Source organism: Salvelinus fontinalis, unplaced genomic scaffold, assembly GCF_029448725.1.
Source record: "Salvelinus fontinalis isolate EN_2023a unplaced genomic scaffold, ASM2944872v1 scaffold_0276, whole genome shotgun sequence".
In the NCBI taxonomy this organism is placed as follows: Eukaryota; Metazoa; Chordata; class Actinopteri; order Salmoniformes; family Salmonidae; genus Salvelinus; species Salvelinus fontinalis.
The window spans coordinates 9068-22500 of NW_026600485.1; the positions used below are offsets into that span (position 1 = coordinate 9068).

The 13433-nt window shown below is 50.1% G+C and overlaps 1 protein-coding gene across 1 annotated transcript in view; it reads right to left on the minus strand.

The window, feature by feature from the left end:
• Positions 1 to 6995: 6995 nt before the first annotated feature.
• The window catches only part of LOC129845319 (sister chromatid cohesion protein PDS5 homolog A), a 128384-nt gene continuing 121946 nt past the window's right edge, over positions 6996 to 13433 (minus strand). Inside the window, exons 31-33 of the mRNA XM_055913206.1 lie at positions 13024 to 13108; positions 10582 to 10845; positions 6996 to 8708 (exon numbers count right to left, since the gene is read on the minus strand). Of these exons, the coding sequence (XP_055769181.1) occupies positions 10609 to 10845; positions 13024 to 13108 (322 nt within the window). The 3' untranslated portion in view covers positions 6996 to 8708; positions 10582 to 10608. The remainder of the gene's footprint in view (positions 8709 to 10581; positions 10846 to 13023; positions 13109 to 13433) is intronic.

The following is a 13433-nucleotide window of genomic DNA, read 5'->3' on the forward strand; positions in this document are numbered from 1 at the left end:
ACAGAATGCTGTGTGGTGTCTAACTCTCTCTCTCTCCTGACAGAATGCTGTGTGGTGTCTAACTCTCTCTCTCTCCTGACAGAATGCTGTGTGGTGTCTAACTCTCTCTCTCTCTCTCCTGACAGAATGCTGTGTGGTGTCTAACTCTCTCTCTCTCCTGACAGAATGCTGTGTGGTGTCTAACTCTCTCTCCTGACAGAATGCTGTGTGGTGTCTAACTCTCTCTCTCTCTCTCCTGACAGAATGCTGTGTGGTGTCTAACTCTCTCTCTCTCTCTCCTGACAGAATGCTGTGTGGTGTCTAACTCTCTCTCTCTCTCCTGACAGAATGCTGTGTGGTGTCTAACTCTCTCTCTCTCTCCTGACAGAATGCTGTGTGGTGTCTAACTCTCTCTCCTGACAGAATGCTGTGTGGTGTCTAACTCTCTCTCTCTCTCTCCTGACAGAATGCTGTGTGGTGTCTAACTCTCTCTCTCTCTCTCCTGACAGAATGCTGTGTGGTGTCTAACTCTCTCTCTCTCTCCTGACAGAATGCTGTGTGGTGTCTAACTCTCTCTCTCTCTCCTGACAGAATGCTGTGTGGTGTCTAACTCTCTCTCTCTCTCCTGACAGAATGCTGTGTGGTGTCTAACTCTCTCTCTCTCTCTCCTGACAGAATGCTGTGTGGTGTCTAACTCTCTCTCTCCTGACAGAATGCTGTGTGGTGTCTAACTCTCTCTCTCTCTCCTGACAGAATGCTGTGTGGTGTCTAACTCTCTCTCTCTCCTGACAGAATGCTGTGTGGTGTCTAACTCTCTCTCTCTCTCTCTCCTGACAGAATGCTGTGTGGTGTCTAACTCTCTCTCTCCTGACAGAATGCTGTGTGGTGTCTAACTCTCTCTCTCTCTCTCCTGACAGAATGCTGTGTGGTGTCTAACTCTCTCTCTCTCCTGACAGAATGCTGTGTGGTGTCTAACTCTCTCTCTCTCTCTCCTGACAGAATGCTGTGTGGTGTCTAACTCTCTCTCTCTCTCTCCTGACAGAATGCTGTGTGGTGTCTAACTCTCTCTCTCTCCTGGCAGAATGCTGTGTGGTGTCTAACTCTCTCTCTCTCCTGACAGAATGCTGTGTGGTGTCTAACTCTCTCTCTCTCTCTCCTGACAGAATGCTGTGTGGTGTCTAACTCTCTCTCTCTCTCTCCTGACAGAATGCTGTGTGGTGTCTAACTCTCTCTCTCTCCTGACAGAATGCTGTGTGGTGTCTAACTCTCTCTCTCTCTCTCCTGACAGAATGCTGTGTGGTGTCTAACTCTCTCTCTCTCTCCTGACAGAATGCTGTGTGGTGTCTAACTCTCTCTCTCTCTCTCCTGACTGAATGCTGTGTGGTGTCTAACTCTCTCTCTCTCCTGGCAGAATGCTGTGTGGTGTCTAACTCTCTCTCTCTCCTGACAGAATGCTGTGTGGTGTCTAACTCTCTCTCTCTCTCTCCTGACAGAATGCTGTGTGGTGTCTAACTCTCTCTCTCTCTCTCCTGACAGAATGCTGTGTGGTGTCTAACTCTCTCTCTCTCCTGACAGAATGCTGTGTGGTGTCTAACTCTCTCTCTCTCTCTCCTGACAGAATGCTGTGTGGTGTCTAACTCTCTCTCTCTCTCCTGACAGAATGCTGTGTGGTGTCTAACTCTCTCTCTCTCTCCTGACAGAATGCAGTAATCGCTGCTTTATCTTCTAAATCCTGGGACGTGGAGGCGGCGACAGAACTACTCCTTAGCAACTGAGACCCAGCAAGAAACCCCCCCCTCTGACCTCATCTCCGTTCTCCTCATGGTGCCCTCCGATGCCTTCTAACCACTGAGCCTTTACTGGGGTGATGTCATAGTTTCAGCCCTCTTCGTCCAATAGACTTCCTGGTGTCCTTTCAGCCCAAACATCACCAACCCCATCCGCTTCGGTTCTTCCCTTTCCAACATTGATCCACTGTTACCTGGTGGAGCCTACTGGCTGAGAGAGACAGACCACACACCGCCGGACAAATACACGGCGGAAAACTTCTACAGGTCTAGGATCAGTCTCTCCTCAAGGATTTATCTGTAACTGTACAAATACACGGCGGAAAACTTCCTGGATATTATAAAAATAAAAAAAATACGTAAACTGTGCTTCAGTTTTACTCACGACTAGAAGGAAAGAAATTGACTATTTTGGTTGGCCGACCAGGGAGTTCGTCCGAATGTCCCGATTGGCTGGTTGAACTCACCGATCCGCTGGATCTATATTTTATAAAGAAAAAAAGGACACACAAAAAAAAAGACTCTTTTCACTGTCTTCCTGTTTCACTATCGCACGATAACGACGGAGAAGAAGAACTGCACGACAGAGTAGGGACCACTACCCCCCCCCCCCCCCTCTCATAAGGCTCTGGTCAAAAGTAGTGCACTATATAAGAGAGAGGCTGCCATTTTGTTTTTAAACGCAGTCGGGGAGTTATCAGTCTGAAGGAGACAGCAGCCGTCAGACCCGGGTTCAGATGCTATTTGAAATCTTTCGCCTTTAGTCTGCCTTTTGAGAGATAGATAGAAAGGCAGAGTTGGTTGGCTTTAGGCAGAGGACTGAGAGAGACAGATTCCAGCATACAGCGAGTTAAGGAGAGAAAGAGACTTATAGGGATAGACTGAGACTGTGTGTGTATGTGTGTTTTGATTTTGAATTGGAGAGAGGCAGAGAGAGAGGGGGAAAGAGAGGGCAGGAGAGACAGAGAAGCAAGAGAGAGATACTTAGTTTTGGGAGTTTTCCTTGTGTCTCTCCCTGAAGCAGGCCTTTTGAGAGCCAGATGGGAGGGCTTTACAGTATTTTATTGGCCCGTGACGCCAGGCAAACTCAATCAAGCACAGATAAAGGGTTTGAAAGGATATCGAGGAGGGCGTTTGAACCCGGGTGTGGACGGCGTACAATCGCATGATTATTTATTGTGAGACTGTCAACGTTACTTTTATTAAAAAAACACCTGGAAAATCAAAAAAAAATGTTTTTTTACCGTCTTCATTTGTTCATTACATTTTACACCCTTTAAGGATCAGTCTGTGGTTTTGTAAAAAGGAACATTAATACATTTAAAAAATATTTTTTCTCGAACCAGCGATCTTTAAATGACTGACCCAACTCTCTAACCGCTAGGCTACCTCCTGGGGGTCTAGGCTACCTGCCGTCCTCCTCCTGTAGTAACCTGCTGGGGGTCTAGGCTACCTGCAGTCCTCCTCCTGGGGGTCTAGGCTACCTGCAGTCCTCCTCCTGGGGGTCTAGGCTACCTGCCGTCAACCTGCTGGGGGTCTAGGCTACCCGCAGTCCTCCTGTAGTAACCTCCTGGGGGTCTAGGCTACCCGCCGTCAACCTGCTGGGGGTCTAGGCTACCTGCAGTCCTCCTCCTGGGGATCTAGGCTACCTGCAGTCCTCCTCCTGGGGGTCTAGGCTACCTGCAGTCCTCCTGTAGTAACCTCCTGGGGGTCTAGGCTACCTGCCGTCCTCCTTCTGTAGTAACCTGCTGGGGGTCTAGGCTACCTGCCGTCCTCCTCCTGTAGTAACCTCCTGGGGGTCTAGGCTACCTGCCGTCCTCCTCCTGTAGTAACCTGCTGGGGGTCTAGGCTACCTGCCGTCCTCCTCCTGTAGTAACCTGCTGGGGGTCTAGTCTACCTGCCGTCCTCCCCCTGTAGTAACCTCCTGGGGGTCTAGTCTACCTGCCGTCCTCCTCCAGTAGTAACCTGCTGGGGGTCTAGGCTACCTGCCGTCCTCCTCCTGTAGTAACCTGCTGGGGGTCTAGGCCATCCTCCTGTAGTAACCTACTGAGGGTCTAGTCTACCTGCTGTCCACCTCCTGGGGGTCTAGGCTACCTGCCGTCCACCTCCTGGGGGTCTAGGCTACCTGCCGTCCACCTCCTGGGGGTCTAGGCTACCTGCCGTCCACCTCCTGGGGGTCTAGGCTACCTGCCGTCCACCTCCTGGGGGTCTAGGCTACCTGCCGTCCACCTCCTGGGGCTCTAGGCTACCTGCCGTCCACCTCCTGGGGCTCTAGGCTACCTGCCGTCCACCTCCTGGGGCTCTAGGCTACCTGCCGTCCACCTCCTGGGGCTCTAGGCTACCTGCCGTCCACCTCCTGGGGGTCTAGGCTACCTGCCGTCCACCTCCTGGGGGTCTAGGCTACCTGCCGTCCACCTCCTGGGGGTCTAGGCTACCTGCCGTCCACCTCCTGGGGGTCTAGGCTACCTGCCGTCCACCTCCTGGGGGTCTAGGCTACCTGCCGTCCACCACCTGTAGTAACCTCCTGGGGGTCTAGGCCGTCCTCCTGTAGTAACCTGCTGGGGGTCTAGGCCGTCCACCTCCTGGGGGTCTAGGCTACCTGCCGTCCACCTCCTGGGGGTCTAGGCCGTCCTCCTGTAGTAACCTCCTGGGGGTCTAGGCCGTCCTCCTGTAGTAACCTCCTGGGGGTCTAGGCTACCTGCCGTCCTCCTCCTGTAGTAACCTCCTGGGGGTCTAGGCCGTCCTCCTGTAGTAACCTCCTGGGGGTCTAGGCTACCTCCTGTAGTAACCTCCTGGGGGTCTAGGCTACCTGCCGTCCTCCTCCTGTAGTAACCTGCTGGGGGTCTAGGCCATCCTCCTGTAGTAACCTACTGAGGGTCTAGTCTACCTGCCGTCCACCTCCTGTAGTAACCTACATAGGGTCTAGGCTAGCTGCTGTCCACCTCCTGTAGTAACCTCCTGGGGGTCTAGGCCGTCCACCTCCTGTAGTAATCTCCTGGGGGTCTAGGCTACCTTCCGTCCACCTCCTGTAGTAACCTCCTGGGGGTCTAGGCTACCTGCCGTCCTCCTCCTGTAGTAACCTGCTGGGGGTCTAGGCCATCCTCCTGTAGTAACCTACTGAGGGTCTAGTCTACCTGCCGTCCACCTCCTGTAGTAACCTACTGAGGGTCTAGGCTAGCTGCTGTCCACCTCCTGTAGTAACCTCCTGGGGGTCTAGTCTACCTGCTGTCCACCTCCTGGGGGTCTAGGCTACCTGCCGTCCACCTCCTGTAGTAACCTGAGGGTCTAGGCTAGCTGCTGTCCACCTCCTGTAGTAACCTCCTGGGGGTCTAGTCTACCTGCTGTCCACCTCCTGGGGGTCTAAGCTACCTTTCGTCCACCTCCTGTAGTAACCTCCTGGGGGTCTAGGCTACCTGCCGTCCTCCTCCTGTAGTAACCTCCTGTGGGTCTAGGCCGTCCTCCTGTAGTAACCTCCTGGGGGTCTAGGCTACCTGCCGTCCACCTCCTGGGGCTCTAGGCTACCTGCCGTCCACCTCCTGGGGCTCTAGGCTACCTGCCGTCCACCTCCTGGGGCTCTAGGCTACCTGCCGTCCACCTCCTGGGGGTCTAGGCTACCTGCCGTCCACCTCCTGGGGGTCTAGGCTACCTGCCGTCCACCTCCTGGGGGTCTAGGCTACCTGCCGTCCACCTCCTGGGGGTCTAGGCTACCTGCCGTCCACCTCCTGGGGGTCTAGGCTACCTGCCGTCCACCACCTGTAGTAACCTCCTGGGGGTCTAGGCCGTCCTCCTGTAGTAACCTGCTGGGGGTCTAGGCCGTCCACCTCCTGGGGGTCTAGGCTACCTGCCGTCCACCTCCTGGGGGTCTAGGCCGTCCTCCTGTAGTAACCTCCTGGGGGTCTAGGCCGTCCTCCTGTAGTAACCTCCTGGGGGTCTAGGCTACCTGCCGTCCTCCTCCTGTAGTAACCTCCTGGGGGTCTAGGCCGTCCTCCTGTAGTAACCTCCTGGGGGTCTAGGCTACCTCCTGTAGTAACCTCCTGGGGGTCTAGGCTACCTGCCGTCCTCCTCCTGTAGTAACCTGCTGGGGGTCTAGGCCATCCTCCTGTAGTAACCTACTGAGGGTCTAGTCTACCTGCCGTCCACCTCCTGTAGTAACCTACTGAGGGTCTAGGCTAGCTGCTGTCCACCTCCTGTAGTAACCTCCTGGGGGTCTAGGCCGTCCACCTCCTGTAGTAATCTCCTGGGGGTCTAGGCTACCTTCCGTCCACCTCCTGTAGTAACCTCCTGGGGGTCTAGGCTACCTGCCGTCCTCCTCCTGTAGTAACCTGCTGGGGGTCTAGGCCATCCTCCTGTAGTAACCTACTGAGGGTCTAGTCTACCTGCCGTCCACCTCCTGTAGTAACCTACTGAGGGTCTAGGCTAGCTGCTGTCCACCTCCTGTAGTAACCTCCTGGGGGTCTAGTCTACCTGCTGTCCACCTCCTGGGGGTCTAGGCTACCTGCCGTCCACCTCCTGTAGTAACCTGAGGGTCTAGGCTAGCTGCTGTCCACCTCCTGTAGTAACCTCCTGGGGGTCTAGTCTACCTGCTGTCCACCTCCTGGGGGTCTAAGCTACCTTCCGTCCACCTCCTGTAGTAACCTCCTGGGGGTCTAGGCTACCTGCCGTCCTCCTCCTGTAGTAACCTCCTGTGGGTCTAGGCCGTCCTCCTGTAGTAACCTCCTGGGGATCTAGGCTACCTGCCGTCCACCTCCTGGGGGTCTAGGCTACCTGCCGTCCTCCTCCTGTAGTAACCTCCTGTGGGTCTAGGCCGTCCTCCTGTAGTAACCTCCTGGGGATCTAGGCTACCTGCCGTCCACCTCCTGGGGGTCTAGGCTACCTGCCGTCCTCCTCCTGTAGTAACCTCCTGTGGGTCTAGGCCGTCCTCCTGTAGTAACCTCCTGGGGATCTAGGCTACCTGCCGTCCACCTCCTGGGGGTCTAGGCTACCTGCCGTCCTCCTCCTGTAGTAACCTCCTGGGGATCTAGGCTACCTGCCGTCCACCTCCTGGGGGTCTAGGCTACCTGCCGTCCACCTCCTGTAGTAACCTGCTGGGGGTCTAGGCTACCTGCCGTCCACCCTTCCATCGCCTACTTCCAACCAAGGTGCATGAATTGACGGGCCAACGGAAGTATTGGAGAATCGACTCTTGACGGACAGTGGAATGTTTTGTTGTTGATCTGAATAAACACGGAGTTACATCTAAAAAGGGATTTATTTTCTGCATAAAAATTAAATGTGAAAACCATCCTGAAACATCCACAACAAAAACAAATGTCTGGCAGAAATGAAAACACTTTCTGACTAAAATATAGAAATAAACTTGCAAGGTTGTAGAAGAGAAACACATAAAAACATTTTCCCTAAACTGTTTGAATTTCCGGTCTGTCTGTGAGATTCTGAAGTCGTTTTTTAAAATACTTCCTTTATTCAAAACAAGCAAGAAGAAGAAACATGGACCGTAAGGCGTGGTGGATAGAATCCATCTCCCTGGGAAGGCCAGGGGAGAGCAAGCGATCACAGATCAGCTGGGATCTCTAACGTCACTTCTCAGACCAAATGTGTAGAAGTTGCTGTAACATTCATCCCCCCCAGTAATTAAACAACAGACTTAAAATTCAATACAAATTTTAATTTCAAAGTTCTCAATGTTTGACTGCTAAAAAGATCGAAAGGAAAAGAATAAGTCATGTTTGTCTATTCATCAGTTAACCCCTGCTTTTTCTGAAAAGTGGCCAAATTCCTCCTCTCCTTCCTCCCTTCCCTCCTCTCCTTCCTCCCTTCCCTCCTCTCCTTCCTCCCTTCCCTCCTCTCCTTCCTCCCTTCCCTCCTCTCCTTCCTCCCTTCCCTCCTCTCCTTCCTCCCTTCCCTCCTCCCTCCCTTCCCTCCTCTCCTTCCTCCCTTCCCTCCTCTCCTTCCTCCCTTCTCCCTCCTCTAACACGTGTGAGAAAGAACTGTGTATGTGTTTATCAGACAGCCAAACATACAGTATATATATGGCTAGCGTACATAATAGCCAAGTTTTAAACTATAGAAAATAAACACACTGATGGGAGAGAGACAGGAAGGAAGGGACAGAGGAGGAAGAGGCCAGCAGACAGGAGGAAGAGGCTAGATATCCCGGGGGGAATTTAATAAGCAACAACTTGTTTTGTCATCAAAACCAGATTAAAACGGTTTGGAAATATTTCTTTTAAAAACAAACTGCTCCACAAAAAGATAAAGAGCAACGAAAACAAAAGAAGGAAACGATGTTTTGGAGATTAAGACCCACATAGATCAGGACTACAAGGCCTTCCATCCTAGACCAGTCTGGAGAGAGAGAGAGAGAGAGAGGGGGGCCTGAAGAGCTGGAGAGAGAGAGAGGGGGGCCTGAAGAGCTGGAGAGAGAGAGAAGGGGGCCTGAAGAGCTGGAGAGAGAGAGAAGGGGGCCTGAAGAGCTGGAGAGAGAGAGAAGGGGGCCTGAATAGCTGGAGAGAGAGAGAAGGGGGCCTGAAGAGCTGGAGAGAGAGAGAAGGGGGCCTGAAGAGCTGGAGAGAGAGAGAAGGGGGCCTGAAGAGCTGGAGAGAGAGAGAAGGGGGCCTGAAGAGCTGGAGAGAGAGTTACAGAGAGAAAGAGGGAGAGGGTTACAGAGGAGAGAGGGTTACAGAGGAGAGAGGGTTACAGAGGAGAGGGGGTTACAGAGAGAAAGGGAGAGAGAGAGAGGGGGTTAGGGAGAGAGAGAGGGGGTTAGGGAGAGAAAGAGGGGGTTACAGAGAGAAAGAGGGGGTTACAGAGAGAAAGAGGGGGTTACAGAGAGAAAGAGGGGGTTACAGAGAGAAAGAGGGGGTTACAGAGAGAAAGAGGGGGTTACAGAGAGAGGGAGTTTCTTTAGGGTCTTGATCTGGGCTGCAGTGATCTGCTCTTTACCTGAAACAAGAAGAGAGGACCTTCAGAGACCTGCACAGTACACACACACACACACACCACCTATTATTCTATATAGAAACAAAACAATAGACAGTTTCATTTCTTCATCTGAAATGTGTATTTAAACGAACGTCAGGTTTCTACACCGTCTGACTGCTGAAATCATCAACTCCTGGTCCCGCTGGAGAGCTGCAGGGTTTTGGTGCAATATTTACCTTGTTTAACACCTTCTCAGACGGTTAACTAACGTTAGTGAAATATTTACCTTGTTTAACGCTGTATATTACCTTCTCAGACTGTTAACTAACGTTAGTGAAATATTTACCTTGTTTAACACCTTCTCAGACTGTTAACTAACGTTAGTGAAATATTTACCTTGTTTAACACCTTCTCAGAGTGTTAACTAACGTTAGTGAAATATTTACCTTGTTTAACACCTTCTCAGAGTGTTAACTAACGTTAGTGATATATTTACCTTGTTTAACATCTTCTCAGAGTGTTAACTAACGTTAGTGATATATTTACCTTGTTTAACACCTTCTCAGAGTGTTAACTAACGTTAGTGAAATATTTACCTTGTTTAACACCTTCTCAGAGTGTTAACTAACGTTAGTGAAATATTTACCTTGTTTAACACCTTCTCAGACTGTTAACTAACGTTAGTGAAATATTTACCTTGTTTAACACCTTCTCAGAGTGTTAACTAACGTTAGTGAAATATTTACCTTGTTTAACACCTTCTCAGACTGTTAACTAAACACAAAAATGGAATGTATTACCTAACATTTGCAAACTATTTCCTTGTTGAACGCACCTCGGGTAAAACTCCAGGACAATTAGGATTAAACCAACTCACAGTCAAGCCCCTGCCTGCTCTCTGCTGTTGGTATCTTCCCTGTCTGGCTGAGGGCTCCCCTCCTCCAGCACTTGGTCTCTCCCAGTCTGCCTCCTTCTCTCTCCCCTCTACAGGTCTAGGATCTGTCTCCCCTCACCTCTACAGGTCTAGGATCTGTCTCCCCTCACCTCTACAGGTCTAGGATCAGTCTCCCCTCCCCTCTGCAGGTCTAGGATCAGTCTCCCCTCCCCAGGTCTAGGATCAGTCTCCCCTCCCCAGGTCTAGGATCAGTCTCCCCTCTACAGGTCTAGGATCAGTCTCCCCTCCCCTCTACAGGTCTAGGATCAGTCTCCCCTCCCCTCTGCAGGTCTAGGATATGTCTCCCCTCCCCTCTGCAGGTCTAGGATCTGTCTCCCCTCCCCTCTGCAGGTCTAGGATCAGTCTCCCCTCCCCTCTGCAGGTCTAGGATCAGTCTCCCCTCCCCAGGTCTAGGATCAGTCTCCCCTCCCCAGGTCTAGGATCAGTCTCCCCTCCCCAGGTCTAGGATCAGTCTCCCCTCCCCAGGTCTAGGATCAGTCTCCCCTCCCCTCTACAGGTCTAGGATCTGTCTCCCCTCCCCTCTGCAGGTCTAGGATCTGTCTCCCCTCCCCTCTGCAGGTCTAGGATCTGTCTCCCCTCCCCTCTGCAGGTCTAGGATCTGTCTCCCCTCCCCTCTGCAGGTCTAGGATCTGTCTCCCCTCCCCTCTGCAGGTCTAGGATCTGTCTCCCCTCCCCTCTGCAGGTCTAGGATCTGTCTCCCCTCCCCTTTGCAGGTCTAGGATCTGTCTCCCCTCACCTCTACAGGTCTAGGATCAGTCTCCCCTCCCCTCTGCAGGTCTAGGATCAGTCTCCCCTCCCCTCTGCAGGTCTAGGATCTGTCTCCCCCTCACCTCTGCAGGTCTAGGATCAGTCTCCCCTCCCCAGGTCTAGGATCAGTCTCCCCTCCCCAGGTCTAGGATCAGTCTCCCCTCCCCAGGTCTAGGATCAGTCTCCCCTCACCTCTGCAGGTCTAGGATCTGTCTCCCCTCACCTCTGCAGGTCTAGGATCTGCGTGACATCCTCAGCTTTAGGGATCTTGATGGAGTTTGGCTCCTCCCCCGAGGGAGCGGAGTCCTGGGCTGGTGCCGCCCTCTTCCTGCCTTTGCCTGCCCCTCCATCCTTCTCATTGGCCAGAGGGGAAGGTGTGGCCTTGGGGGGGCGTCCGCGGCGAGGTTTGGGGATGGTTGACGCACCTGTGGTGAGGTCAGAGGTCACTGTGTCCTCCTGAGAGAGGAGTAAAACAAATTACTAAATTAGAGAAGACAAAACATGAGGTTTCACAGGGTTTAATGAACTAACATGATGAGGTTTCACAGGGTTAAATGAACTAACATGATGAGGTTTCACAGGGTTTAATTAACTAACATGATGAGGTTTCACAGGGTTTAATTAACTAACATGATGAGGTTTCACAGGGTTAAATGAACTAACATGATGAGGTTTCACAGGGTTTAATGAACTAACATGATGAGGTTTCACAGGGTTTAATGAACTAACATGTTGAGGTTTCACAGGGTTTAATGAACTAACATGATGAGGTTTCACAGGGTTTAATGAACTAACATGATGAGGTTTCACAGGGTTTAATGAACTAACATGATGAGGTTTCACAGGGTTTAATGAACTAACATGATGAGGTTTCACAGGGTTTAATGAACTAACATGATGAGGTTTCACAGGGTTTAATGAACTAACATGATGAGGTTTCACAGGGTTTAATGAACTAACATGATGAGGTTTCACAGGGTTTAATGAACTAACATGATGAGGTTTCACAGGGTTTAATGAACTAACATGATGAGGTTTCACAGGGTTTAATGAACTAACATGATGAGGTTTCACAGGGTTTAATGAACTAACATGATGAGGTTTCACAGGGTTTAATGAACTAACATGATGAGGTTTCACAGGGTTTAATGAACTAACATGATGAGGTTTCACAGGGTTTAATGAACTAACATGATGAGGTTTCACAGGGTTTAATGAACTAACATGATGAGGTTTCACAGGGTTTAATGAACTAACATGATGAGGTTTCACAGGGTTTAATGAACTAACATGATGAGGTTTCACAGGGTTTAATGAACTAACATGATGAGGTTTCACAGGGTTTAATTAACTAACATGATGAGGTTTCACAGGGTTAAATTAACTAACATGATGAGGTTTCACAGGGTTTAATGAACTAACATGATGAGGTTTCACAGGGTTAAATTAACTAACATGATGAGGTTTCACAGGGTTTAATGAACTAACATGATGAGGTTTCACAGGGTTAAATTAACTAACATGATGAGGTTTCACAGGGTTAAATTAACTAACATGATGAGGTTTCACAGGGTTTAATGAACTAACATGATGAGGTTTCACAGGGTTTAATGAACTAACATGAGGTTTCACAGGGTTTAATGAACTAACATGAGGTTTCACAGGGTTTAATGAACTAACATGATGAGGTTTCACAGGGTTTAATGAACTAACATGAGGTTTCACAGGGTTTAATGAACTAACATGAGGTTTCACAGGGTTTAATGAACTAACATGATGAGGTTTCACAGGGTTTAATGAACTAACATGATGAGGTTTCACAGGGTTAAATTACCTAACATGATGAGGTTTCACAGGGTTTAATTAACTAACATGAGGTTTCACAGGGTTTAATGAACTAACATGATGAGGTTTCACAGGGTTAAATTAACTAACATGATGAGGTTTCACAGGGTTTAATGAACTAACATGATGAGGTTTCACAGGGTTTAATGAACTAACATGAGGTTTCACAGGGTTTAATGAACTAACACGAGGTTTCACAGGGTTTAATGAACTAACATGATGAGGTTTCACAGGGTTTAATGAACTAACATGAGGTTTCACAGGGTTTAATGAACTAACATGATGAGGTTTCACAGGGTTTAATGAACTAACATGATGTGGTTTCACAGGGTTTAATGAACTAACATGAGGAGGTTTCACAGGGTTTAATTAACTAACATGATGAGGTTTCACAGGGTTTAATTAACTAACATGATGAGGTTTCACAGGGTTTAATGAACTAACATGATGAGGTTTCACAGGGTTTAATGAACTAACATGATGAGGTTTCACAGGGTTTAATTAACTAACATGATGAGGTTTCACAGGGTTTAATGAACTAACATGAGGTTTCACAGGGTTTAATGAACTAACATGAGGTTTCACAGGGTTTAATGAACTAACATGATGAGGTTTCACAGGGTTTAATGAACTAACATGATGAGGTTTCACAGGGTTAAATTACCTAACATGAGGTTTCACAGGGTTTAATGAACTAACATGAGGTCTGAGGGGTCAGTTTAGGAGGTCTGAGGGGTCAGTTTAGGAGGTCTGAGGGGTCAGTTTAGGAGGTCACGGGGTCTCGCTCACCTTCTTCCCGTCGTCCTTCTTGGTGATAACAGGGTTCTCTTCATTCTCTCTCGCTCCGCCCTCTGACGACTCCGTCACAACATCCCTACAGGACAGGAAGGGGTTAACATCAACAGGAAGTGTGAGTTTAGGCGTGTGTCTATAATAAAGATGTGTGTTTAGGTGTAAAAATGTTTCATTTTATTATTATAGGAGGTCTACCACAGGAGGTCTACCACAGGAGGTCTAAAATACAGGAGGCCCAGCCCACAGGAGGCCCAGCCCACAGGAGGCCCAGCCCACAGGAGGTCTACCCACAGGAGGCCTAGCCTACAGGAGGCCCAGCCCACAGGAGGCCCAGCCCACAGGAGGCCCAGCCCACAGGAGGTCTACCCACAGGAGGCCCAGCCCACAGGAGGTCTACCCACAGG